This window comes from Tympanuchus pallidicinctus, unplaced genomic scaffold (genome assembly GCF_026119805.1).
Source record: "Tympanuchus pallidicinctus isolate F22 unplaced genomic scaffold, pur_lepc_1.0 scaffold12, whole genome shotgun sequence".
Lineage (NCBI taxonomy): Eukaryota > Metazoa > Chordata > Aves > Galliformes > Phasianidae > Tympanuchus > Tympanuchus pallidicinctus.
In genome coordinates this window covers 72930-98028 of record NW_026294637.1, presented here as the reverse complement: position 1 = coordinate 98028, position 25099 = coordinate 72930, and the positions used below count along the sequence as shown (strand labels likewise).

General features: G+C 43.6%; 3 protein-coding genes across 4 annotated transcripts in view; 2 read left to right on the top strand and 1 right to left on the bottom strand.

The window, feature by feature from the left end:
- The window catches only part of TP53BP1 (tumor protein p53 binding protein 1), a 31383-nt gene extending 27156 nt beyond the window's left edge, over positions 1-4227 (top strand). Inside the window, exons 24-26 of the mRNA XM_052672382.1 lie at positions 1738-1937; positions 3099-3244; positions 3889-4227. Coding sequence (XP_052528342.1) covers positions 1738-1937; positions 3099-3244; positions 3889-4076 — 534 coding nt within the window. The 3' untranslated portion in view covers positions 4077-4227. The remainder of the gene's footprint in view (positions 1-1737; positions 1938-3098; positions 3245-3888) is intronic.
- A 143-nt stretch (positions 4228-4370) lies between these two features.
- Positions 4371-15169, bottom strand: TUBGCP4 (tubulin gamma complex associated protein 4). Of its 2 annotated transcripts, XR_008203881.1 has the most exons (19): positions 15064-15169; positions 14864-14992; positions 14207-14329; positions 13676-13729; positions 13198-13254; positions 12598-12677; positions 11995-12193; positions 11506-11671; positions 10487-10611; positions 9773-9823; positions 9222-9327; positions 8775-8882; positions 8404-8542; positions 7804-7981; positions 6756-6890; positions 6369-6485; positions 5834-5973; positions 5127-5515; positions 4371-4657 (listed from the first exon to the last, which is right to left on the bottom strand). XR_008203881.1 is itself a non-coding variant. In XM_052672401.1 (18 exons), the coding sequence occupies exons 1-18, from the start codon at positions 15139-15141 to the stop codon at positions 5503-5505; spliced, it is 1998 nt and encodes a 665-aa protein (XP_052528361.1). In that variant the 5' UTR covers positions 15142-15169; the 3' UTR covers positions 4371-5502. The 2 variants fall into 2 exon arrangements, 1 of the variants encoding a protein (XP_052528361.1); XM_052672401.1 differs by having other exon boundaries at positions 4371-5515.
- A 2268-nt stretch (positions 15170-17437) lies between these two features.
- The window catches only part of IQGAP1 (IQ motif containing GTPase activating protein 1), a 47809-nt gene continuing 40147 nt past the window's right edge, over positions 17438-25099 (top strand). Inside the window, exons 1-5 of the mRNA XM_052672385.1 lie at positions 17438-17581; positions 19514-19613; positions 22923-23079; positions 23847-23924; positions 24719-24795. Of these exons, the coding sequence (XP_052528345.1) occupies positions 17530-17581; positions 19514-19613; positions 22923-23079; positions 23847-23924; positions 24719-24795 (464 nt within the window). The 5' untranslated portion in view covers positions 17438-17529. The remainder of the gene's footprint in view (positions 17582-19513; positions 19614-22922; positions 23080-23846; positions 23925-24718; positions 24796-25099) is intronic.

Below are 25099 nucleotides of genomic sequence, written 5' to 3'. Positions count from 1 at the left end.
CCCCTTTCAGGTGCTGGAAGGCTGATATAATGTCCCCCAGAGCCTTCTCCAGGCTGAGGAGCCCCAGCTCTCTCCTCCCCTCCTTGTAGGGAGGTGCTCCAGTCCTCTAATTAATCTTAGTGGATCTGCTACAGCAACTCCATGTCCTTCTTATGTTGGGGGCCCAGAACTGGATGCAGTGCTCCAGGTGGGGTAGCAGAAGAGCAGAGTAGAGGGGCAGAACCGCCTTCCTCGACATGCAGGTCACACTTCTCTTGATGCAACCCAGGACATGGTTGTCCACCTGGGCCGCAAGCGCACGTTGCTGGTTCACGTTGAACCTTTCATCGATCAGTACTCCCAAATCCTTTTCCTCAGGGCTGCTTTTTAACTATTCTCCACCCAGGCTGTATTGCTGCTTGAGATTGTTCCCACCCAGGTGCAGCATCTTGCACTTGACCTTGTTGAGCTTCATGAGCTTGGCCTGGGCCTGCCTCTCTTGTCCAAGTCCCTCTGGATGGCATCCTCCTGTGTGTCAGCTGCACCTCACATCTTAGTGTCATCTGCAAACTTGCTGAGGGTGTACTCGATTCCTCTGTGAGTGCTGCTTACAAAGCTGTTAAATAGCACTGATCCCTGAGGAATGCCACTCATCACTGGTCTCCACTTGAACATTGAGTTGTTGGCTGCGGGAGAAGCATCACTGTCTAGATGAACAGAAAGAACAGAAGTTCATATTGGCTGTCTGAATCTCAAACACAATACATGCATATTTATGTTCTTACTTGTGTGTGTATCTATGCATATAACAAAATATGAAAACTGAATGTCAGCTGCTTTTATAGATTATAATGGATGAGCTTAACCCAGCAGTTGATCACCACACAAAATGGCAGTTAATCTACTGCAAATTTGTTGTCTTGAGGTTAGCTGCCTATAAAGGAGTGACTCTTAGTAATATGGGCCAATTAACTTCAGAGATTCAAAGTAATGCTACCAGAATACAGATTCACTGTAGAGCTGGGGAAGGCCTTAAAAGTGATACTGTAGTTGTACCATCAGCAGTACTGGAGTCTATCAAACAACTTTTGTCAAGCATCGCTCTTGATAAACTGGACTTATTCTTACATATCCAGAAGATCAAGTAATTGAAGTTTACTATCGAAATCTATACAAAGGATTTATCCTATCCTAATCTTACGTGAAATTCAAGGTTGATGTAGTGATGCTGGCAGAATCTACGAGTAATGATAGCACCCAGAATAAATCTTTAACTTCTTTGTTTAGTTTACAACTCTTTTCCTGAAGTTTTATTTAGCATAAGATTGCAGGCAAAGCCAGAAGAATGTTGTGCAGACTTCAAGGTGAATTATAGACTTATTTTTTATTTTTACTTTTCCTCAATAAAAAAAAAAGCTGATTTCTAATAAAAATGTAAACTGTTTTTGGAGTGTCTTGTCTGAGGGTAGAGTTGTCTTTACTGACTTAGTTCACAGTTTCAAAGATGTTTCTCTTCCTTTATCTCAAGTAGAAGAGAGGTATGATACAAAAGCAATAGGTGGAGTTTTTACATGTGCTACACAGCTTGGAATAGGTTATTGTGGTCTGTGAATTGAATTCACTTCTCATATAATAAGGCTGTGAAAAGTGTTTTGATTGTTTTCTTTGTTACTGTTCAGCTGCAGATAATTTCAAGGCTTTTTTCCAAGCTCTCTATTTCCAGTTTACATGTTTTGTTATTTTTAATCTCTCCTGAAGTGCAATGCAGCATATCAGTGTCTTTTAATTGCGGATCAGCATTGTCGAACACGGAAGTACTTGCTGTGCCTTGCTCGAGGGATCCCTTGCGTGTCTCATGTCTGGGTTTACGATAGCTGTCATGCTAACCAGCTTCAGAATTACCGGAATTACCTTTTGCCAGCTGGGTACAGCCTGCAGGAGCAAAAACTGCTAGAATGGTAAGTGCCATAAGTAATAACCAAGATGTAAGTGCACAGGCTAAGGATTTAAGGAAAGGGAGATCTTATGCTTGGTAAGCTTTTGAGTATTGCAAGTACTGAAGGTGTCTGTAGTACTGCCTCCCGTGTTTGCCATTTGTGTAGAAATGCATTTCCGCTTCTTTTCCTTGGATGTGGCTCCGACACCAAGGGGATTTGCCTGCTGGATGTACAAAAAGAGTCTCTCAAGAAGAGAGAGATTTTGGTCTGTTGAGAAACATGAAATTCAGGCAAGACTTCCCGCTCACTTAGCTGGACTCTAATAGCTTGGAGTGCAATACTGTTGTAACTTTCTCACTGCCGTGTTTTGAATTCAGGGTACTTTCTTGGCATTTCTATAGAACTTAAGCACTGTTCTGTTCCAAGACTCCTTGGAGACAGTGGCAAGCAGACAAAAGCGGACTTGAGATCCCTGGAATTTCTTGGTCTGGGGACTGATGGTAGATTGCTTGGCTCTATCAAAACTGAGGTGTTTTGGGTATGCACAAAATAGGTTGTTCAGCATCAGAGATTAGCCTAACTCTGCATTCAGACTGCTGCACCCGTGCATGTGCATACCCCCATGTATATGTGCACACACTGCCAGTGTGGTCTAGCTCTGTTTACTATCTGGAAGTAGAGGAAAATTGTTCCAGGTATTTCAGGAATGTGTGCTGTTAAGATATTAAAAGTACTAATATGGGAGCTGATCAGTTGACATGGGGAGGTAAACAAACAATCCTCAAATAAAATCTGGGGTCATCATAGAATCGTGGAATGGCTTGGGTTGGAAGGGACCTCAGTGGTCATTGGGTTCCAACCTGTGCTGCAGGCGGGGTTGACAACTGGTTAGATCAAGTACTGGATGAGATTACCCAGGGCCCCATCCAACCTGGCTTTGAACATCTCTGAGGATGGCGCATTCACAACCTCTCTGGGCAACCTGTTCCAGCACCTCAGCACCCTCCTCCTGACATCCACTACACCTTCCCTCCTTTAGTTTAAAACCATTCCCCCTTGTCCTGTTACTGTCTACTTATGTAAAAAGTTGTTTTTCCCTCCTGCTTATTAGTTCCCTTAAAGTATTGGAAAGCCGTAAGATTATCAGATATCTTTACCAGTCTGCAATCGCTTCTTCCACAGGCACCCACGAGAAAACCCATTCCATAACCTGAAGGTTCTCCTAGTATCAGATCAGCAGCAGAATTTCCTGGATCTGTGGTCTGAAATCCTTATGACTGGTGGAGCATCTTCTGTTAAACAGCATTTTTCAAATGCTAACAACAAAGGTACTCATTGGCTTTCTCTAGTAGCTGGAAATCCTGTACTGCTCTGCTCTCTGGTATGGTCTTAAAAATCATTTAGGATCGGTTACAAGCATGTCTATAAGTATAAAGGAAGGCAAAATGGTGATACTAGCTCTCTGCCTGAATGTAATCTAGATAACATACAGAAGCTCTGCCTTCCAGTGAATGATGCAGTGCAGCAATTCAGGATACAGGCTGTCAGCCTTAAAGAATTGCTCCTGGGCCTTCTGTAGGCCACTAGAATTATTTCCATGTTCTTCTGAATTCCTGTATACACGTTCAACTTGTTCTTCTCTATATGGCATGTAGGTCCTAGCACTGCAGCCTGAGGTCAGAATGCATGGTTATCTGCTCCTGCTTGTAATCTCGGTGACTGGTTTTCTGTTAACTTCTGTCTGCCCTAGGGGGAATCCTTTACTGTCCAGTGTTGCTGTATAGCTTGTCTTAACTTCTAACAAAAAGAATTCATAGGCTAGCAATGGGAGATGCTAAGCAGATTCATGGTAGTAGGGTAGTTAAACAGACTTCTCTGCTGTTGCAAGGAAGAGTGTTTTTTTTTTTTTTTTTTTTTTTTTTTTTTTTTTTTTTTAAATTTTCCTGACCAGCACCTCTTTCTTCATACACAGATATTGCACTGGGTGTTTATGATGTGGTGGTGACTGATCTTTCCTGCCCAGCTGTCGTCTTGAAGTGCGCAGAGGCATTAAGGCTGCCTGTTGTCTCACAAGAGTGGGTGATCCAGAGCCTTATTGCTGGAGAGAGAGTAGGCTACAACAAGCATCCAAAATACAAACATGACTATGTCCCTCATTAAGCTGAAACTTTGTCCTGCTGCCCCATCATTGTGCAGACTGTTTTAATCAGGTTTTAAATGTTTGTGGAATTGGACAGCGTGCATGGTTTATTGTATATAGTTTTATCTGCTGAACTTTTATCATGAAATAAACGTTCAATCTCTTGTGTTAGCTATTCGGTTTTCTCATTTATCTGCCTTGCCTAAATGAGGGCAGAGGGAAAAGAAATGCTTATGCTTGTCTGGGCTGAATAGCTTAAATGTTCTACTTTCTCTAAAACCTGACCCCAGCACGAAAAGTCAATTACAAAGGGATGGAAAGGTGGAAGATTTTATTTACAGAAGGATGGACCTACGACCGAGTTCAGCGCACCGGCACCTCTTGTTTTTTGGAAGAATGGAATGTTGTGTACTGCTACACCTTGTTGGAACAAGATATTGCTGAAGCAACTGGTAAGAACTGTGAGGACAAAGTACTGTTTTGTTTTGGCTACTTTTTATTTTTCTTCCCTCCTGTTTTGGCTATACAGGTATTAACCAGCCTCAGCACAGACAGGCAATACAAAAGTGGAAATGAAAAGGGAACTAGGATGAATAAACTGCTGGGAGCCTGAGGTGCAGGGAAAAATAAGTGCATGCCAAAGATTTATTTTGCTTCAGTACATTAGTCACAAGCAGCATTCTAAATAGCCTTGAATGAGAACAGGGTACATATAACAGGGTACCATGTGTATATATATACAGGGTATATATGATGTCTAAAGTTTCTCCCTAGCTTTAGTTCTAGCACCTTTTTCTGTCACTAGAGGGAGATCTGCACTTTGAACAGTGCAAATATTAACAGGTGTGAATAATTCCAGCATGTTAAAATATACTAAGGACTGGGCTAGCATTGTTGCATGCTTTCTCTGTAAGACTTAACTAGACTGTTATGCTGGAACAGTGCACTGTAGAAGAAGAATATTCTTAAACTCTGTTCATTCCAGTTTACTTCAAAAAGCTATTGGAGCTGTTTCTTTTACATAAAGGTATTTGATTAGCAGACATGCAGTAAACTGGTTTACAACAGACAAGTTCAGTTTCTGAAGAAAGCTAAAACTTCATTCATGGTCAAGAACAACAGGCTGCTTCCTGCATATTCCAGCTTGCCAAGCGTCGCAGTCCAACTGAACAGCCAAAACGTGCTTCTGTGGTTTTTTTTCCCCACTTCTTGAAGAAGCATAGACTGCCTCTCTGGAAGCACTTACGAGTGTATGAAGGCTGCAGAAAGCATATTTGTACTAGTTCTGAACAGATGGAGAAGCTTTCTGTAATCACTGGGCAGCTGCAGGTAGGTGGTGCTTCCTGCCAGTTCTTTTTGACAGTGCTTCATTAGGCAAGAGCCAACTGCGCAGGCTCCACTGCTCGCAATGCTATTGGTTGCAGCTTGAAGAAAAGGTCTTAGTGCTCAAACCCCAAAACTGCAAGAAAAGGATGCAGTATTAACATATTAATAAATTGATGTTAACAAATTTCATGGAGCACCCCTCTATTAACACGTCACCATTTCTCAGTGAGCAATAACTAGCAGGTAGTTCAAAACAATGGGGGGAAGCACAAGTGAAAACCAGAAGCCAAGTGAGTGCGGTTTTGTTACTTTGTATCACAGTACTCTTCAGCCTTTTGCTTCCAGTATTTTGGCTTATGAAATGAACGTTGCTTAATTATGATTGTTAGCTTTATATTATATTTCAAGTGTCTCAAGATAATTCTGCAGGTGCCCCTGAAGTCATTCCTACCTGCCCAAGGTTCCTCCAGCCTGTGTGTAATATTTGTTATAATCCAGACGAAGTAGCAGTTGAGCTAAGTCAGAGTTTATTTGATGGTTTCGAACACTGGAGAGAATCTTGAAGAGCAGTGATGACTGACGACTGAACCCCTACAAATCACAGGAAACCTGTTCAGGAAAGCCTGTTCAATCATTGAGTAGCCTGAAGAAAAGTATCACTGCGAAAGACTTGCTAGTGGTCAGCTATAAGGTAACCTGTCAGCCAAAAGAATTAGGTGCTAGGTAGCCAAAAGGAGAGGTAAAGCCAGACAATCTACATCCTTTGTATTTCAAGAGGATTCTTGTAACTTCTGTGCACATATCTCCCCTATCTGCGGGTGGAGATGTGGAGTTTTTCTACCTGGGAGGTATTGATTAATTCAAGTAAGTGTAAGCATTCACACAGAAGGTCTGATCTCAGCTTAAAACAGCTGTAGAACAGGAGTAAAGTTAAAGCTTAGACAGTTGCAAGGGAGATGAACAAGACGACATCAATAGAGATTTACCTTCACCAGAATACTGAGTTGTGCAGCTCCACGCTCATCTAACGGTCCCAGATTCTGACTTACCAGAGAACAAAAACTATGACAAAGGTCCAGGATTTCATTTAAACAGTGGAAAACCTGTATAGAAAAAGAAGTACAGGTTACCAGTTACATACAGAGCTCAGCCTCAGAGGAAGTTTGGTTGGGTTTTTTTGTTTGTTTGTTTTAGTACCTGAAAATTAAAGCATTCATAGTCAAAATGATATACTATGTTTTTCAGCAGTCACTAAGGAAGATGTTAAAGCAACTGTGGCATTTCAAAGGCCTTTTTTCTTAAGGAAAAAGCTACGTGCTTCTACCTATCCCTGAAACAACTTGGGGAAAAAAGTGAAAGCACGATCTACTTACAGGTTTTAGGAGGATGAAAGACTGAGCCAGCAGATTACTTAAGAAATGATCATGAGCCAGTCGTATGCTCTCAAAATCTCGTGTGGCATTTATTTGCTGGAGAAGCTGTGAGAACTGAGATTCCAGTACATCCACCTGATGAACACACAGAATCTTCATTAACAGCTTCCTTGAGGAACTGGAGTACCTCAGCCCAGCTAGAAGTTGTGTAAGAAATTTGCTTTCCCTATCCCTATTCTTACACTGGAGGCTGAACACCAACTTCTATCTGCCTCATTGACGGAACTCTATGTACAACAACAGTAGAGTAATAAGGGAGAAAAGAATCAATCCCTGAATATTAACTAAGTAGACAAACAGTTGCTTTCTAACTAGTGGAAAAAGTTCCTAGGCTGCTCCAGAAGTTATACTTCCTCTTTGTTTCTATGGAAACGAAGAACACAACAGTAATCACATTCTCAGATACAAAGCACTATTTTTCAACATAGTCACCACCATTAGCTATGAATTTTCACCAGCAATGAGCAAAAGCCTGCACCATGTGTTCATCAGGGCAAAGGCTACAGAGCAAGAACTCAAGCTGTCACTCTAGAAAGTCAGGCCTCCCTAGTTTCTACTGTTGTAGCTATTAACAAATTGTTTCTAGCAAAATTCAGCTACTACTGTTTAGTAGCGTTTAGGTTTGAAAGTGAGAAAGTGGCTTCTTTCAATTAAAAAAAGAAATCATAACTAAAAAAAAAACACAGAAAACCATCCAAAAGAACTCCTCAAAGCAGAGCTCGCTTCAAGGGGCAAAAAACCAAGACAGGATGGTATGTTAATGATTCAGCTTCAGGGATAAGCGGGGCTCCTCACAACTCCTTAGCAGCGCTGAAGAGCCATTTGCATTTCCATTAACGCGTAAAACTACCGATTCGCACATCCATTAACCATCAATTGTAGCACTGACTCTGGGAACTCAAAAGTTGCAGTTCAAAACTTCAGTGCTCCCTCCCTCCTTCTATCAGTTCTTGATTAAGCGATACAAGTTCAACTGTTTAATCGTGACCTGGAGGTAATACTGAAGATTGTCCACAAGGAAAGCCATGTGGTCCCTCAGACGCCACTTGATGGCATCAGTTCTGTTAGACTTCAGATGTTTACGTTGCATCTGGAGAGCCCAGCAGTGTTGTAGCTCTGCCTGGACCCGTCGCACGCTGAGCAGGTATTTGAACACAACATTGTACCTATAGTCAAAAAACAACAAAGTTGTTTTAGGACAGAACTCTTTCTTGGGCACCGGAGAACACAACAGTGCAAGACTGGAAAGAGAAATAGCAGGCAGTTGCCTGCCAACAGACAGGGTAGATGGAGTAACAGCCCATCTCAGAGTAACAGATTTCTGATTGTAGTGGTTATTAATCTAAAAAATACAAAGTAATTCTAACATTACTGGAAAAGAGATGGCAAAGTTTTGACAGTTTTGCTGACAGATTTACCATGATCTTATTTGGAACAAGTAACCTCAACATGACTAAGTAGAAAAAGTAAGGTTCAGGGAGCAAGCTAAAGTGCTAAAGCTCTACCTTTCTCTCTAGGAATGGAAAAAAAATACTGGGTGCCTGATGTCAGGTAACTTCCAGACACAAAGGCAATACCTAGTACTTACTTCTCCAGAACAGCAGGAGTGAAGAGAATATGCAGTGGCCACTGAACTTTGTAAGAAAGGCCCAGAGCTGCCCAGCCAGACGTGGGGGCTTCACGTGGAGACAGCTCTCGGGAAGGCCCTTCACGAGTCTGAGAAGAATCTGAAAACAGATAAGGTGCTTGGTTAAGTTGTCCTCTCAGTCAAGGTAAGCCTTCCAGACAAGAACGAAAAGGGAAAGAACAGAACAGGAAGAAGGAAAAGCAGGCTGAGGTATCACACAAGGCTGTTAAGGAAAACAGTATTTCTTTACTCCACAGGAGGGTAAGAGGATTTGAGAACAAGGTCATTATCATAATCCCTCTTAACTCATTACTAAAAATGCAAATAGATACCTTTATGCTCCTTTCCATGATACTCAATGGTCAAGTGAAGCAAAGGAAGAAGGTTGTCATCATCTAACAGTACCTTATGAGCAGACTGCTGAAATGCAACATTGACATCTGACAGAGAGAGAACACAAACCTTAACAGAATACTCGAGATGCAGACAGTGCTTATTTTGCACCTGTTAATTATTCACACTGGGCCATAACGGAATAACATTATTTCCACTACTTTAACTCCACTCCGATAGGGAGAGAAGCCTGACATCTGAAAGTTACTGAAAGATTATTTTTGTTACTGAAAGTTATTTTTGCCCAATGTGTAATATAGTGTAATTTAGAAGTGCTGCTCTTTCAAAACTAATGAAAACGCCCAGAGGATAAGACGGGGAAATCTGCATTGGATTTAACTATTTTCCTGCCAGGAACATTTTGTAGATGAGTAATCAGCACTCACCATGTTCTGTTACGGCTGTGGGTGGTGTTTTTAACATGTGCTGTGCAGTGTCAATGAAGGCTTGAAACAGTTCACCTCTTCCCAGAAGGTAAAAGTCTTTTATAATCTATTTAGATAAGTTTTTGTATGTAAGCATATAAAAAACTGAGCAGAAAGAGTAAGCATTCTAACTCATAACATTTATTTTTTAATTACTCGGACAACTTCTGTCATTTCAAAACACAGCTGGAAAGCTCTGAACTTCATCCAGTGGCCAGAAAGTCTACAGTGCAAATGCACTGCAAGCAATACAATGAATCTCCAAGATGCAAAGCACAAAACTGCATACATCTATTCCTCTAACTCTGCCTCTGACCAAGTCATATCACTGTACTCATGCTTGAGATTTGGGAAATGAAAACAGAGTTACATAAAGAAGAAAGTACAAAATATAAGACAGTAAAGCATCTACTGGGAAAGGGCTGTTAAAAAAAATGAAACAAAGCAAACAAGAAATCCCACATCACTGATTTTAAGCTACTTTTGCAGAAACAAGTTAGCAGTAACATTACCTTCAGTTGTCCTAGTAAGTCAGATTCCTCCACCATGAGTTTCCAAAGATGCTAGTGAGAAGATAAAAAAAAAAAACAAATAAAGCAAGAAATCTCTTCTCAGACACATCTGAACTTACTGAATTTTACTGAATAACTGTCTTAAAATAACTGTATATGAAATGTATATAAAACAAAAGAGGAACATGCTAAGACGACTTCTGAGTGGGCAACCCATGCTACTAACTAGAATACTCTTGATGCATATTAGTAAGAAACATGAAGATGCATGGAGAAAAAAAAAAAAAAAAGCAGATTCTTATGAATTCAACCAAATCCTACTTGTCCTCACTTTTCTGTGCTCCTATGTTCTCTGGTTTTCATTTTCCCCAAATTAAAACAAAACAAAAAAAAACAACCCACAAAGCATTTGTCTCAGCAAAAGGCCAACTGTTATACTGCAATCACAGCATAAAGGTTGGAAGTTGTAATAAGTGACACAATCAATGTTTTACAATTCTCTGCAAATTACTGGTATTAGTTGAAGTCTTTGTATCATTAGAAGTTAGAACAACATGACACTAAGCCTGATAAGAAAATAAAAGCTACCTTTTTTTTTTCTTTTTTTTTTTCACCTTCCTGTTTTAATTTATTGTAAACAGCTTTCCTTCTCCTGGCCATTCCCAAACTCAAGATCTCCTCAACCTGTATAGCTATCCTACCTAGGATCCTTACCTCAGCAACTGTGCTCCGTATCCAGTCAACCACAGATTCAAAGTCTACCAAACTAAAGAGTGGCTGCTGCTTGAGTCGATGTAGTTCTGCTGCGAAAGTGTCTTCCTGGTTTTTTAGGATGGAGCCTGTGCAACAATGAGAAACATTCTGGACAATAACAAATCCTATTCAAATAAGTGCAGACCCTTTCCAGCACAGTGGGATAGAGAGGCTGCCCAGGAAGCACAATGTCATGTCAGTCAAGAGGAATGCAGATCTGTGGAAGCCCTGAAGTACCAAGTACAAGGCAGTACTGCAAATACACAACAGACACATGATGTGGCAGAGCTGCAGTATCAGACAGGGGAAAAAAAAAAAAAAAAGACTAAGTGGAGAGAAGAAAAGAAGGAAGGAAAAGATTTTCTATGCAAACAAAGTCCTTTTTCCTGGGACTTAGCTAGATCTATGAACCCTGAACTTTGCTGCTGCATTACCCAGTCGTTTGGATTCTCCACATGCTCTGTCCCTCTCAGTTGTATCCCACTGCTTGGGCTTGGGAATTTGTTATTTTTGAAACCACCCCTCACCTCTACAAACAGAACAAAGTAATCCAATTCAATTGGCTCTTTGTTATCTGCACTGGCATTAGTCAGTTAAATATTTTTTACACACGTGTGCACTCACAGCAAGATGTGCTCCTGTAATTGTTTGAACCCTTCAGGCACAGAAATTCAAAAGGCAACATGACCTTTACAGAGGCTTTATTTCTCCAGAGTGAGATAATAACTTACAACTTCGTATTTTTTATTTTTATTATTACTTATAACTAAGTATTTTTTACTCATGCTGAACTTACATCCTTCCCTAGCACTCAATCAGAAGCAGAGCACTTGGACCACTGTTCTGATCTGGCACAGCCATGTGTATTTTCTGAAGCTGATCATTTTAACAGTGACTGATAAATAATTCATTCATACAGTATTTCGGAAGATACTTGTCAGTCTGTCACAGCTGAGTGAAGGCCATAAGATGCTCCTTACCTTTTCTGGTCAGGTTAACATTTTGATTCTCAAACATTTGTACAGATTCTCCCACAAACAAGATTTTTTCAGCAACTCGCACAGGAATGTAGGATGGCAGCATCTCCACTCGCAGAGAAAACTGTTTCAGAGATGGAGCTAACATGTTCTCCTCCTCAATCAGGCGCTGTCAGACACCAGAGACAAGACAGAAAGCACAAGGAGAGAAAGAGGTTGAGAAAACAGGCTTATATAGGAAAAGTAGTAAGTATCAGAGTATGCTAAAAGTAACTGGTTTTCTATGGCCTTTTAAAGCTTTAACTTGTTTTTGCCTTTGTACAATCTTCTCTCAGCAAAGATTGTTTATAGAAGGCACTTAATTTTATGCAATATGAGGTCGGGTCTCGAGAATGACTGGTCATTTGTATCATTTGCACTGAAGCAGAAGACAGTACTTCCTCTTCAGTCACCTGATGACTAAAGGTGCCAAGCTACAACTTGCAGTTTTACCAGGTCCTGCAGCTCTCGTAGCTGTTTTCCTGTAAGTCCTCCAATTCCCAGGTCATCATCATCATCTTCAGGTTGGCCAGAGATATTCCCAGAAGGGCCCTGTTTGATAAAGAACTCTTCATGTTGGTCTAGTAGCAATCCATGCAGCATCCAGGCAGACAGCTGCTTATACATGACTCCATGACACACAGCCAGAATCCTGAAATCAAAAGAAACAGACAGTGGGTCCACTGCACACAGTAATCGAAACCTTATTGTACATTATTCTGGAAAGTCCTGTTGATCAGCCAGGCAATTTGGTGCATACTTTCTTCCCAAGGGCACACAGACATAACATTCACCCAGTGAAATTTATTTTTCTAAAGGATGAACACAATGTCTGCTGTATCCAAGACATTTTGTGTAGACTTACAAATATGTAGAAAGCCTTAATTCCTGCCATGAATCTGTTTTAGATAAATAAAGGATACTGTGACAGTTTGTCCTTTTAAATCATACAGGCTCGATTTGAGCAGCATCATCTGCTTTCACAAGTAAGAAAACACTTTGATACTAACGTCAGGTATTATGTTCAAACAAAATAGTTTTGTTGCATCTACCTACTTTTCAAGAGCACTGCGAACAGGAGGCAGCCCCCCACAGCTATGTTTGTGGACAGTTTCCAGTATCTGACATCCATGAATCTACAAAAAGAAACAAGTGGTTGGAGTAGGACTATTACTTGGATCTGTACTGACCATTTCAAACATTTAAATGCTACATTTCCAGCTAACATGAAGAACTGCACAGGTCTGACAGAAAGAGAGATTAAACATACGCTGTGTAATGGAGAAATAAGTCTTCTATGTAAGCTTCTCTCAGAAGCTTCCCTAGATGAAAACTAAGCATCTCAAGACTTTGAAAACATTAGCTACTCCTTTTTTTAATTCAAGTGAGCATGGAAGAAAACAAAATCAGAAAAGAAGAAATTCCAACTAGCAGCATCTTGTAGTTTGAAGTGTGTTGTGATTATAAAATGCATCTTGCTAATAATGAATGAGGAAAAAGTCAAATCCAGTGTAAAGAGATTTGTAAAGCATTCAATACTTACAATAACTGAAACCAGATTCTTTCCTAGCATTCAGTTCTGGGATGAAAGCAGGAAATACTTTATCAGCTAAAGAGGAAACTTGCTGAGAAAGACTAGCTAAAATGTTGCCATACCTTCTGAGTCTTGATCTGTTCCACCACAACCATCACGGATGGGAAGAGTAACTGAAACTGCAGCACAAGAAGGAGAAAAGTTACACTTAGGTAAGCGTGGACAACAGGCGATTACAGTAGCTCAAGCAAACTGTTAGCATGCTTTCCACTCAAATTGGGAACTATTGTCAGTGACCCTAAAATCACTGGAAACAATGTCCATCTTCACTTGGACCAAGGGTCATTAGGCCACTGTATTCCAGCTGCAGTTCAGAATAAACAGAAGTTGTGAGGAATATGCCAGGGTAAAGGAGCTGTGCATTGCGTCAAAGTGCAAGTGAACCTCTAACTATGATTACAGGACCATAAATTTGGAGCTGTTAAGGAGAAACGACGTAGGATGAAAGACTAAACCTTGTTTACACCACTCACATTCTCATTAGACGTGTTACAGAATGACAAGAATAATCATTAGCATGAACAGGTTCATCAGCATTACCTGGTCCAAGGAATAATTAACGTGCGAGATGGAAAGATGTGGGTCAGCCAGAAACTGTAAGAACAACAGAACGATTAATGAAAATTAAAATATGGCATGGATAAGTAAAAAGGCAAGTCTGGCTCTATGCTCCGTATCATGTTATGTCCCATGTAGGCTGTAACTTTTAATGAAACCACTGGATGACGACAGCACCTAAGACAGAACAGCTGCTAAGCCCCAGAGGATTTTATCAGAACCTTCACAACTGAAAACAGAAGTCACGATAGTATGAAACAGCATCAGGTTCCAAAGCTGATGGGGCATTTATTGAATTGTATGTGCAAGGGAATGACAGCTTATTAAAATTAACAGTCATTTATAATAGCATCTCACAAGAGTAATTTGAAAGCCATTACCAAAGTGAAAAGAAAACTATCTTGTTGTCTCTTTAGCTACTATCACTTAGTCAATACAGTAATGGCAAAAATGACAAGCTTCCACAATGTGCCAGCAGCAAACAGCCTCTTGCCCCAGGTCCCTCTCCTTTACCTCTTGTTCCAGGTCAAGCAGTGCCTGTCGATACGGCTGCAACACTGAATCAAGCCCTGTACAGAATGCTCGCAAATAAATGCCATGCAATCCACTCTGGTTTTGCTGAGATAGGTGATGGTCCTGAAACAGAACAATAAAATCCTCAGGTCCTCAGCACAGGTCTGACGAGTAATGGAACCTCCTGCAACATTGCACCAGCAGCCAGTGGTCACAACACTCTGAAGTGCACCTTCAACAACCATAAAGCATCCAGGAAAAAAACAAAACATAACAAAACAAACAGAGCTGTTTAGCTCTTCTGTGGATGCATGCGGGAGTTGGGAATGGTGCACGCGCGGCAGCACTGTTAAATTCGGTGCTCGTTTGTATTTACGACTGCCTCCTGAATCCCTACGCTATTCTCAACTCCTGATGAACCGCAGGGACCAGAAATTATAACGTGACGTTCCCTTCCCTAGGAATGATATTTCCGCGCTCCGTCACGTCTTCCAACACAAGCAGTCGTGCACCCGCTCTCATTTACACCACGCAGAACCACACAGATCCCTGCTCGGGACGGTCAGTTTGTCTGCGCTGGCGCAGAGCCGCACCGACGGCTCCGTGACAGAAGCGGCAGAGCAGATCATCGTCCACGCTGCGCCGCTGCAGCCTCACCTGCTGCTGCACGTGTCCCGTGTACTGCTCCACGAACTCGGCGAAGCGGATGTAGTCGGTACCGAGGCGGCAGAGGCGGTTCAGAACGTTGGTCTCGCTAGGGTGCAAGAACGGCAATTCCTGGGACACCTGCGGGAAAAGAGAGCGGCGAAGGAGAAGAGAAACGAAATGGGAGAAGAGAAGGAGGGGCCGGGCCGTACCTGCAGCCCACCGCGCTTGCTCCAGGTAAAGGCCGCGCCCGGGTAACCGCTGAGCGCCAGCAGCAGCTCGTGGATCATCGCGCCGCCGCGCCGCGCCGCGCGAGGGCCGCTGGGAAGGGCACGTCTGCGCGGTGGCCCGCAGACGGTGTGGGCGGTGCTTCGGTCCGCGGGGATCAGGGCGGTGGCTGCCGCTGCGGGGGCTGCGGGAGGACGGGGTGCGGAGTTGCCGGGAGAGCCCTCGGAGCGGCTGGCCGGCCGGGCCCTCGAATCGGATGGCAGCGGTTGCCCGGACCCGGCCCGATTCCATCGTGCCCTGCCGGTGCTTTTGTTTGTATGACCACGAATCGCGTATTTAATCTGGCGGAGAAATCTGGAATCTAAACGTATCGGTCTTCTGTAGCCAGAAATGAAGCTTGTGGTAGCGTTCCCTCACAAACACAGTGAGGATCCCAAGTGCCTTCCTTGTGAGCAGGGCAGGGGCGAACAGGATGTGAAGGCTGTAAGGCAGAAGGAACGGCTGTTGGTCGGAGCTGGGGGTGGGAGGAGGCCGATCTTTGGGAAAGTAAAGTCAGTGAATTGTTGGCAGTGAATCAAAGCCACTTAAATCGAGATGTGGTGTTGGGATTCCTTCCTTGTTGCTGAGTGTTGCTATCTGATGGATAGTATTAGGTAAGGCACTGTTTTTCTAAAGATGCATTTTTTTGCTGCACAGCTCAGAAAAATAATCTTTCTTATAAAAGAATTGGCAAATAAACGTCTTCAAAAGAACATAACTGCAGTTTAAGTAAAGGCCTGAATTTTGGAGCTCTTTTTTTTTTCCCATCGGAGCTGTGGTAATTAAGGCCAAGCGCCAACTACTTTTTTTTTTTTTCCTTTTATGAATCAAGTTGAAAGCTGAAATTCTGAAATGTACTTTGTGAGGCTACGTAACTGATCAACACTTTAAAAAACAACAGCAAAAAACAGGCAGCAGAAGCAAAAGATTAAACACATACCCTAATGAACTTTAGTCAGTGGTGACAGCAGAGACCAGAAATTGTAAATGTAACCACTGAAGTACAACCTTGAAGAGTTTCATCCAGAAACTGGAATTATGTGAAATAATAAGCCTGGCAGAAGAGGGTAAGTGTGAGATATTTTTGTTTGAGGAAGGATTGTAGGCCTGTACAAACAATATTACAGAATTTCTAGGGGAACATAATTAGTTGTGCATGCCATAGTCTATATGCAAATGGTGCTTAAAATGTCTTCTCATCACGTAACTGCAAGCTACTCACATCTACAGTAACATAAATGTTATTAGAGCTATAACTGTTTGTAATTAAAATGTCAGTTTTGACAGTGTTTGGGTGTTGAAGTCTTCCAAAATTGTTGTCAGAATCTATTTTCAATAATAAAGTCTATAGGTTATATTAATTTTTCTCTTTTTACGTGACTTAATAGGAACATTTGTTTTTCTTCAGGGTCGTTATGTGCATGCTTAATAAAAGCAGGTTAATTGAATCAAAGTGCAGGCCCTGTGTGTGCTGCTGCTCAGCTGAGAGCACAACCAGGCAGCAGGGAATACAAACAAGGAAAAGGGTCCCTTCTTGCTCAGTGGTGTGACCCCACCTGAGCATTCAGCTGCTTTTGACCAACATCTGAATCTATGTGATTCCTTTTTGAGTCGTTCTTTTGGGCTGCTAAATTATACTTCCTTCTATCTGGTTTAAAACTGTTTGCTTAATTTTTCTGTTTGCTTAAGTTTTGACTACTATTCTATATTTTACGAGTAGAAATGAGTAAATCATTTCTTCAGTCTCATTTTTCCCCTCCCCTTTTTTCTCCTCCTGGGTACGCTTTTGTCAACTGTCGTAATTTAAGTAGTTCCTCTTCACGTGAAAATCATTCTGTAGTTCTGATCAGTGTTGCTGCGTTTGTGTGTACTTTTAAATATATATATATATTTTTTTTAAAGGAGAAATGCACACAGATATGTGCATTAGCAAGATGCACAGTGATCTTTTCATCTGGTTTGTAAAGCTGGTCTTAATAATGGTACTGGTAATAATGGTAATTATTAAATGGTAACTGGTAATAATTATACGTTTCCATCTTTCAATCTTTTGGTGTTGAGCCTATATATTCTTAAAGCCTTATTTGCATATGACTTCGTATTATCCCAGCTTTCCTTTCCTCTGAATAATGGACAGCCGGTAGTGCGTTCTGTGTTAACTGTAGAACTTGGGACGCTCTTAAGGTTTGGATGCACAGCAGAGGCAGAACGTTGGACGGTGACATCGTTGCCCAGCGATACGTGCGGGGCGGGCGGGGCAGAGCAGAGCAAAGGCGGCTTCCTAACCGAACTCCGGCGGATGGAGCCGGCAACGGAACGAGCGGCGCGGCTCCTCCTCCGCCACACCCGGCACTGCAGGAAGAGGAACAGCCGCGCCCAGCTCCCGGCCGGCCCCGGACCAGCGCAGCGCTATGGCGGCGGAGGAGGTGGACGGCTTGGGCGTGTCCCGGCCGCACTACGGCTGTGAGTACCGGGGGGCCGGGGCTCTGCTCTGGGAATCGGCGGCGCCGCCGCCAGGACACATCCCGACCGGCGACGCCCAGCCCGGCTTGCGCGGTCCGTCCCTTCCCGGGACCGCCGCTGGGCGCGGAGGCTCCGGCGGGGGGAGCGGGGAGCCTCGTTCCCTGGGGCAGCGCGGCGCGACGAGCTTCCCGCGGGGCGGGTGCCGTGGGTCGCGCGAACTCGCCCGAGCTCGACGGGTCTCTCGCGGGCGGTAGAGAAGAGCAGCGGGAGAAGGCGGCGGACGGGCGGGCCGTCGCTGGCCGCCTGCGTGAGGATCGCTCGCGTGTGTCGTGGGCGCGCTGCGCGCCTCGCCCAACATGTCCGCCGCGGGGAGGGGATGCGGCGGGGCGGGGGCTGCGCTGATGGAGCGATCTCGGCAGAAGGGCGCGGCGGGCCCCTGCCGTGGCGGGCCGACCGCTGCTTGTTTCGGCAGCGGTCCTTCGCCTACCATCCGAATCGATCGGATGCGTGCAGGTAGAACGCCTTCGTCTCCTCGAAAATGGAGGAGCTTGCTCTGGAGAGGGGGCTTCGATTCGATGTTTCTGTGGTGTGTGGTCGCTTGTGCAAGACGTCACGTCAAAAGCGAGCAAAGATGGAGCAGGCGCCGTGCGGCGGATGGGAGATGGCGAAAGCGGCGGTCGGGGCGCGGCCGCAGGTGGGGTCTGCCGGAGGGGCGGGGGCGGCAGCGCTGCTCCTCGCTCGGGGGCGGTACCGCGTGGCGTGAGGCCGTTGTCAGCTCTTGTAACTTTGGGAAAGGCTGAAGTAATGGGAAGAATGTGTGCGGGTACCTCAGACGGCTTTCTGAGACGTCCTGGCGGTTCTTACCAAGGCTTTGCTTGGTCTCAAATGCTGTGGTTGGTATCTGATCCACTGTTTTTGTTTGGTGGAGGTATTTCAGGCGTAAGCTAACCTTTGACTAACTATGATACAAGGTGTTTCCCATTTGTCACGTTCATCCATTAAACTTTAAAAAAAAAAAAAAAGTGGCTTTTTCAACATGAGAGCATGGCAGAGGTACTTAGCAGTAAGTGGAAGATTTAGGCATATAACTGTAGGATTTTGATCCAAAGATGATATGCAGGTTGTGGATCTAAATTATCCTCCAGGTGATGGCTGAGAGGAGCATTTCTGTTATTTTAGGGATGAAACATAACAGTATAGAAGGAATTACATGGTGTAAAAATATGCAGCTGTCCTTTAATCTTTGACTGCCAAAATCAGTATGCAGGTGGAGAGAGATGTGTCACTGATGTGCTTCTGAGAAAGAGAAAGCTAGAGTGAAATGGTTTCAGAGAAATTGGCAGATGAGGAAAAGTTGAATCAAAGTCAAATTGAGAAATCAGGGAAGATGGAGAACTTATGCAATAAGGGTGGAAGGATAAGGAAACCATGTCTCTTGTTATTTGCAAAGCACATGTGTATTTGTTTCTTCATTTTTCTAAGACAAATAATGCCTGGGATGAGTTCTTGTGAGGAAGGTAGGATATGATTTGTGATGTTGTATGGGAACTGCTGAGTCACAGCTGACCCATGGTTGAGCACCTGGGGAAAGGAGCGGTCAGCCCTGGGAGCACAGTGAAGGCAGATCAGCTGTGGGACAGGAAGGGGTGGAGCCTGACTGCACCTCTCTTAGAGCTCATTTAAGGGCTGTCAGCTGCTGTGGAAGGATCTCTTTCTGGAGATCCCTCCTTGGTGAAGCTTTTCCTTGTGAACCTGGAATCTTCTGATGCGGGTGAGCAATCTTCTTCCCTTTCTTCATGGCACCATAGAATTGTGCCAGTCCTTCCATCATCCCACCTTTGTTGTGATGCCTTTTCCACTGTGTTGATCTGTCCGGTTGCTACAGATGTTCAGTCTTTTTCTATCTGAGAGTATTTATTTGACTATTTGCAGCTGTCTTGGATAATGAAAGGTTAACAGCAGAGGAAATGGACGAAAGACGGCGCCAGAATGTAGCCTATGAATACCTTTGTCATCTGGAGGAAGCAAAGAGGTAAGAATAAGGGGGTTTCAAATGCCTGGAACTTTTAAAGTCATGATATTTTGTAAGGGGAGTAATTTGGATGCAGCTTACCTCCTATGTGTTTCTACATTTGTTGTGTTTTTAAAAAACAAAACAAAACCCAAAAACTGAACTCTGTGATCCTCCAGACTGTTTTTCTGCCTAAAGAAGGTAAAAAAAATAAAAATTAAAATTAAAAAATCTATGCCTAGTAGAAGTTCTTGTTATGCTTATCTTACATGCTCTTAAATATATATTTTTTATTTATTCATTTAATTACTTGTGACAAGGACTTCACTGCTATAGTGTTTTGGTATTCTCAGTGCTGAAAGGTTCCTACTATTACCTAAACTTGTATTTGCCTTGGTGTAGTATTACCTTACTACCTGCTTATGGATATGAAGAACAGATTATTCTCTTTCACTTATCTGCAGCCTTTCACACATCTTTATTTGTAACCTGACTTCTCTTATTCTTCTCTTAAACTGGAAACCCAATACTTTCATATTTCTCCTTGGGTCCTGTTTAATAGACCTGTGGTCCTTTTCCCGTGGATTGTTCTGACTTCTCTCAACTCCATGTCGTTTTGGAAGTGCAGTGCCAAAACAGAAGCTTTCAAACTGAGGCATTGATGTTCAGACTTACAAGAGCCCAATTATTGCGTTGTGGACTCTGATAGAAGTGCTGACATTATACATTCCAACATGGTATCTACGTTTTTGTAATGATGTCAAGTGGTAGAGTTGTGCTGAGTTGCCATCTGTCACGGAGTTGGCCAGATCAATCTACATCCGTGACAGGGGCACCAGGCCTCTGCCCTCCCCCCAGCCCAGTCCCACAGAAATGGGAAGGAAGGAAAAGAGGAGAAGAACAGCAGCAACAATCTATGGAGGAAAACTTATTTTACTATAATATCGAAATACAAGATAACACAACAGATACAATTTAATTGAAATTGAGATTAATAAATCAGACAAGATGAGAGAGAGTTCCCGGGACGAAGTCAAACCCTGGCAAAGGCTGCCCAGAGAGTTTGTGATTGCCCCGTCCTCAGAGGTGTTCAAGACCAGGTTGAATGGGTCCCTGGGCAGCCTGGTTAAGTGGATGGCAATCCCGCCCAGGCAGGGGTTTGGAACTGTGGGGGTTTTAAGGTCCTTCCAACACTAACTGTTAAGAGGAACTATAATAGCACCATTAACAGGAGGAAATAAGATATGGTAAAGTCTGTTGTTATGAGGAAAGTCAAAGCTCTGTTATTGCAAGTCAGACCACAAAAGTGTGTGTGCCTTTTCTGCTTTTGTAGTAAGGTAGGGTAAAATATATAGGCCAGGAGCGTAGACTTCATGACAAAATTGTAAGAGGGTCAGCTAGAGGAGCTTGAATCAGCCATAGAGTCTTAAATAACTTCATGGGATCAGATGGGCTTCATCCTAAGATGCTGAGGGAGCTGGCAGGGGTGATTGCTGAGCAGCTCGTGCCATCTACCACTGCTCCTGATTATCTGGAGAGGTTCCAGAGGACTGGAGGCTTGCTGATGTGACTCCTATCAATACGAAGGAGGACTCAGGGATCTTACAGGCCTGTCAGCCTGACTTCAGTACCAGGGAAACCAGGGGAGATGACGCGGCACATGCATGGCGCCCAGGCGATCAGGCCTAGCCAGCACAGGCTTGTGAAAGGCAGGTTGTGCTTGACCAACCTCATCTCCTATGACTGGATGACCAGCCTGATAGATGAGGGTAAGGCTGTTGATGTAGTCTATCTAGACTTCAGCAAAGCCTTTGACATAGTCTCTCATAATATTCTCCTGGGGAAACTGGCTGCCCGTGGCCTGGACAGGTATACTCTTCTTTGGGTAAGCGACTGGCTAGAGGGCCGTGCCCAGTAGGTAGTGGTTAACGGAGCTAAGTCCAGCTGGCGACCTGTTATGAGTGGTGTCCCCCAGGGGTTGGTACTGGGGCCCATCCTGTTTAATATCTTTACTGATGATCTAGATGAAGGGGTTGAGTGCGCCCTCAGTAAGTTTGCAGGTGACACCAAGCTGGGAGGTGGTATTGATCTGCCTGAGGGCAGGGCGTCCCTTCAGAGAGATTTAGACAGGCTGGATCACTGGGCTGAGGTGAATGGGATGAGGTTCAACAAGGCCAAGTGCCGGGTCTTGCACTTTGGGCACAACAACCCCATGCAGTGTTACAGGATTGAGGATGAGTGGCTGGATGAGTGTGAGAAGGAAAGGGACCTGGGGGTGTTGGTTGATGCTCGGCTGAACATGAGCCCACAGTGTGCCCAGATGGCCAAGAGGGCCGACAGCATCCTGGCCTGCATTAGAAATGGTGTGGCCAGCAGGAGCAGGGAGGTGAGCATCCCCTGTATTCAGCTCTGGTGAGGCCGCACCTTGAGTGCTGTGTTCAGTTTTGGGCTCCTCACTACAAAAAAAAAAAAATGCCCTGGAGTGTGTCCCGAGCAGAGCAGCGAAGCTGATTAGGGGTCTGGAGCACAAGTCTCTTATGAGGAGCGGCTGAGGGAGCTGGGATTGTTTAGTTTGGAGAAGAGGATGCTCAGGGGAGACCTCATTGCACTGTACAATTTCTTGAAGGAAGGTTGTGATGAGGAGGGATTTGTCCTCTTCTTCCAGGCAACAAACAGGACCTGAGGAAATGGCTCCAAGTTGTACCAGAGGAGGTTTAGGTTAGACATAAGGAAGAACTTTTTCTCTCAGTGGTCAGGCACTGGAATGGCTGCACAGGGAGGTGGTGGAGTCGCCGTCCCTGGCGGTGGTCAAGAGGCGCCTGGATGAGGAGCTGTGTGATGTGGTTTAGTGCTTGTGGTGGCAATGGTAATGGGAAGATGATGATCTTGCAGGTTGTTTCCAAACGTATGATTCTATGAACTACCAAACCTTTTGTGAAAATTGAATAAAAAGATACTTGTTAGGTGAGCCTATGTTTGAGAAGAAAATTTAAGTGAGTTACAAAGACAGGTTGGCTACTATATGTAGACCAGCAGCAGCTAAATCGTGGGCTGAAGGAAGAATATGATGGGGAGATGGTATCTTAACTTCTGAAGCACTGACTGCTGGGCTCTGAGCTTAACATTTTTTATGGAGCATTACTGTTATCTTAGTCTGATAACATCTCAGTCTGATAACAGTCTGATTGTCTGATAGTGCTGTACCCATGTTCAGCCTCTAATGCTAAATAAATACTGTGCTGGAGAGTAATGTAGTAGTAGTAGCATGGAACTTAGCATGGAGTTATGTTTACAAATTGGAATTGTACTTTGTTCTTCTTGCACTTCCAGGTGGATGGAGGCCTGTCTGAATGAGGAGCTTCCTCCCACAACAGAACTGGAAGAAGGATTGAGAAATGGTGTCTACTTGGCCAAACTTGGAAACTTTTTCTCCCCCAAGGTGGTTTCTGTGAAGAAAATCTACGATAGGGAGCAGACTAGATACAAGGTGAGAGCTGCTGACTGTGGATATTGGCTTAGGTAGACCTCAAATAGGAAAATGTGCAGATAGAGGTGTGGCCTGAATAAACAGAAAGTTCTTTTATATTAATATTAATTGAGAAGCGGGTCCAAAGAAGGGCCGCGAAGATGAGAGAAGGGCTGCAGCACCTCCTCTGTGAGGACAGGCTGTAAGCCTGGAGAAGATTCCAGGAGACCTTATAGCAGCATTCCAGTACCTGAAAGGGGCCTACAGGAAAGAGGGACTCTTTATTAGGTCATGTAATGACAGGATGAGGGGCAATGGCTTTGAACTGGAAGAGGGTAGATTTAGGTTAGGTATCAACAAGAAATTCTTTACTGTGAGGATGGTGAGACCCTGGAACAGGTTGCCCAGTGAGGCTGTGGGTGCTCTCTTCCTGGGAGCATTCAGGGCCAGACTGGATGGGGCTGTGAGCAACCTGGTCTGGAGGGAGATGTCCCTGCCTATCGCAGGCGGTTTGGAACTAGGTGATCTTAAAGGTCCCTTCCTAATCAAACCACTCTGTGATTCTATGCGAAACATCTTTGTTTGAGAATATCGGGTAAGTGAGGGCTGTGGACTCTTTATGTCTGATCTTACAGCTGTGAAAGAACTTGTGGTGTTATAAATAAGCATTGTAATTATACATATAGAAGAGTTCTGACATGTTTTTTTTTCTTTGGATGTACTGTTTTTTTTCACTGTATTGTCAGCTGTGATATTTTGCATGTCCTTTCTGCCTATTTTTATTTCAGGCAACTGGTCTCCACTTCCGGCACACTGATAATGTAATTCAGTGGCTAAATGCCATGGCTGAGATTGGCCTTCCTAAGGTAATTTCTGTGTTGTATGTGCAGACTGGTATGTAATCTCGAAAATAACTGTATGTTCTGTGGGAGTATTTCCTGTTGCACTAACACCAGCAGAGTTCATGTGGCTTTTTCATTCTTTAGATTTGCATTTGTATAGATTTTCTATCTAAGAACTTGATGAAATCTTCCATCCTGCCTTTAGTGAGAATGATTAGGAGCATAATAGCTACTTCTTCTCTTCCATGCTACAAACCTTGCATACCGTGTACAGTATGTTGTTTGTACTCTGCGTTCTATTGCACAGTATCTGAGCTGCAGTTAGATTATGGCACTTTTTCTGAAATCTATATTAAAAGAAGCAGTGCAACAGAAAACAGTTAGCTCTCAATTTGTTCAGATTAACTTAAAAGCTTCATTGGCAAATTTGAAATAGGCTTCAGGTATGGCTTAAATATAAATTATTGGCTACACTATAGGAATGGCCCTATATCTCAGAGGAGTTTAATAAACATGGTTGCCTGAAAATACATGGACCTTGGTAGTGTTATGTGGGCACATGAAGGAAGGGAAATGCGCTTTCATGCATGTAGAACTTGGGCAGGAAAGAAGGAGCTTTGGTTTGGATGAAAGATTTAAAAAAAAAAAAAAGTGTGAATTTACGCAGGAGATGTGCTAGGCTCAGAGAAGCATGAAAAGTTTTGGTTTTATAGATTGTTTAATTAGTGTACTGCAGAAAATTTGGTCTTAGCACAGTTAGGACATTTGATTGTGCAGTGGATGTATTGTTCAGCTTGCTAATTTTGTTTTATCTTCAGATATTCTACCCAGAAACTACTGATATCTACGATCGCAAGAACATGCCGCGCTGTATCTACTGTATTCATGCACTCAGGTAAGGCATGCGAGGCAGAAATCTCCAGTTCCTTCTGAAATCTGCCTGGAAAGCTGAACGGTGAGGGAAAGAAGGCCGGGCTGAAGGGTGAACGGGGACTAGCAGAGCTGTTGTAGATCTTTGCTCCAATCTTAACATAGGACGGCTTAGGTTTGAAGAGACCTTAAATATCATCTAGTTCCAATCCTGCCACGGGCTGGTTGCCCCCCCACTGTATCAGACTGCCCAGGGCCCCATCTGACTTGGCCTTGAATGCCTTGAGGGATGGGCATCCCCAACGTTCTCCAGGCAACCTTTTCTAGCA

Bases quoted from the DNA above. Each gene is read 5' to 3' on its own strand.
- TUBGCP4 (XM_052672401.1), bottom strand. From the start codon at position 15,141: ATGATCCACGAGCTGCTGCTGGCGCTCAGCGGTTACCCGGGCGCGGCC. The intron at 12,678-13,197 runs GTATGGCAACAT...TTCTTTTTGTAG, and splicing joins AACAGATCAAGACTCAGAAG to ATTCATGGATGTCAGATACT. The intron at 9,328-9,772 runs GTAATGTTACTG...TTATCTAAATAG, and splicing joins ACTTACTAGGACAACTGAAG to ATTATAAAAGACTTTTACCT.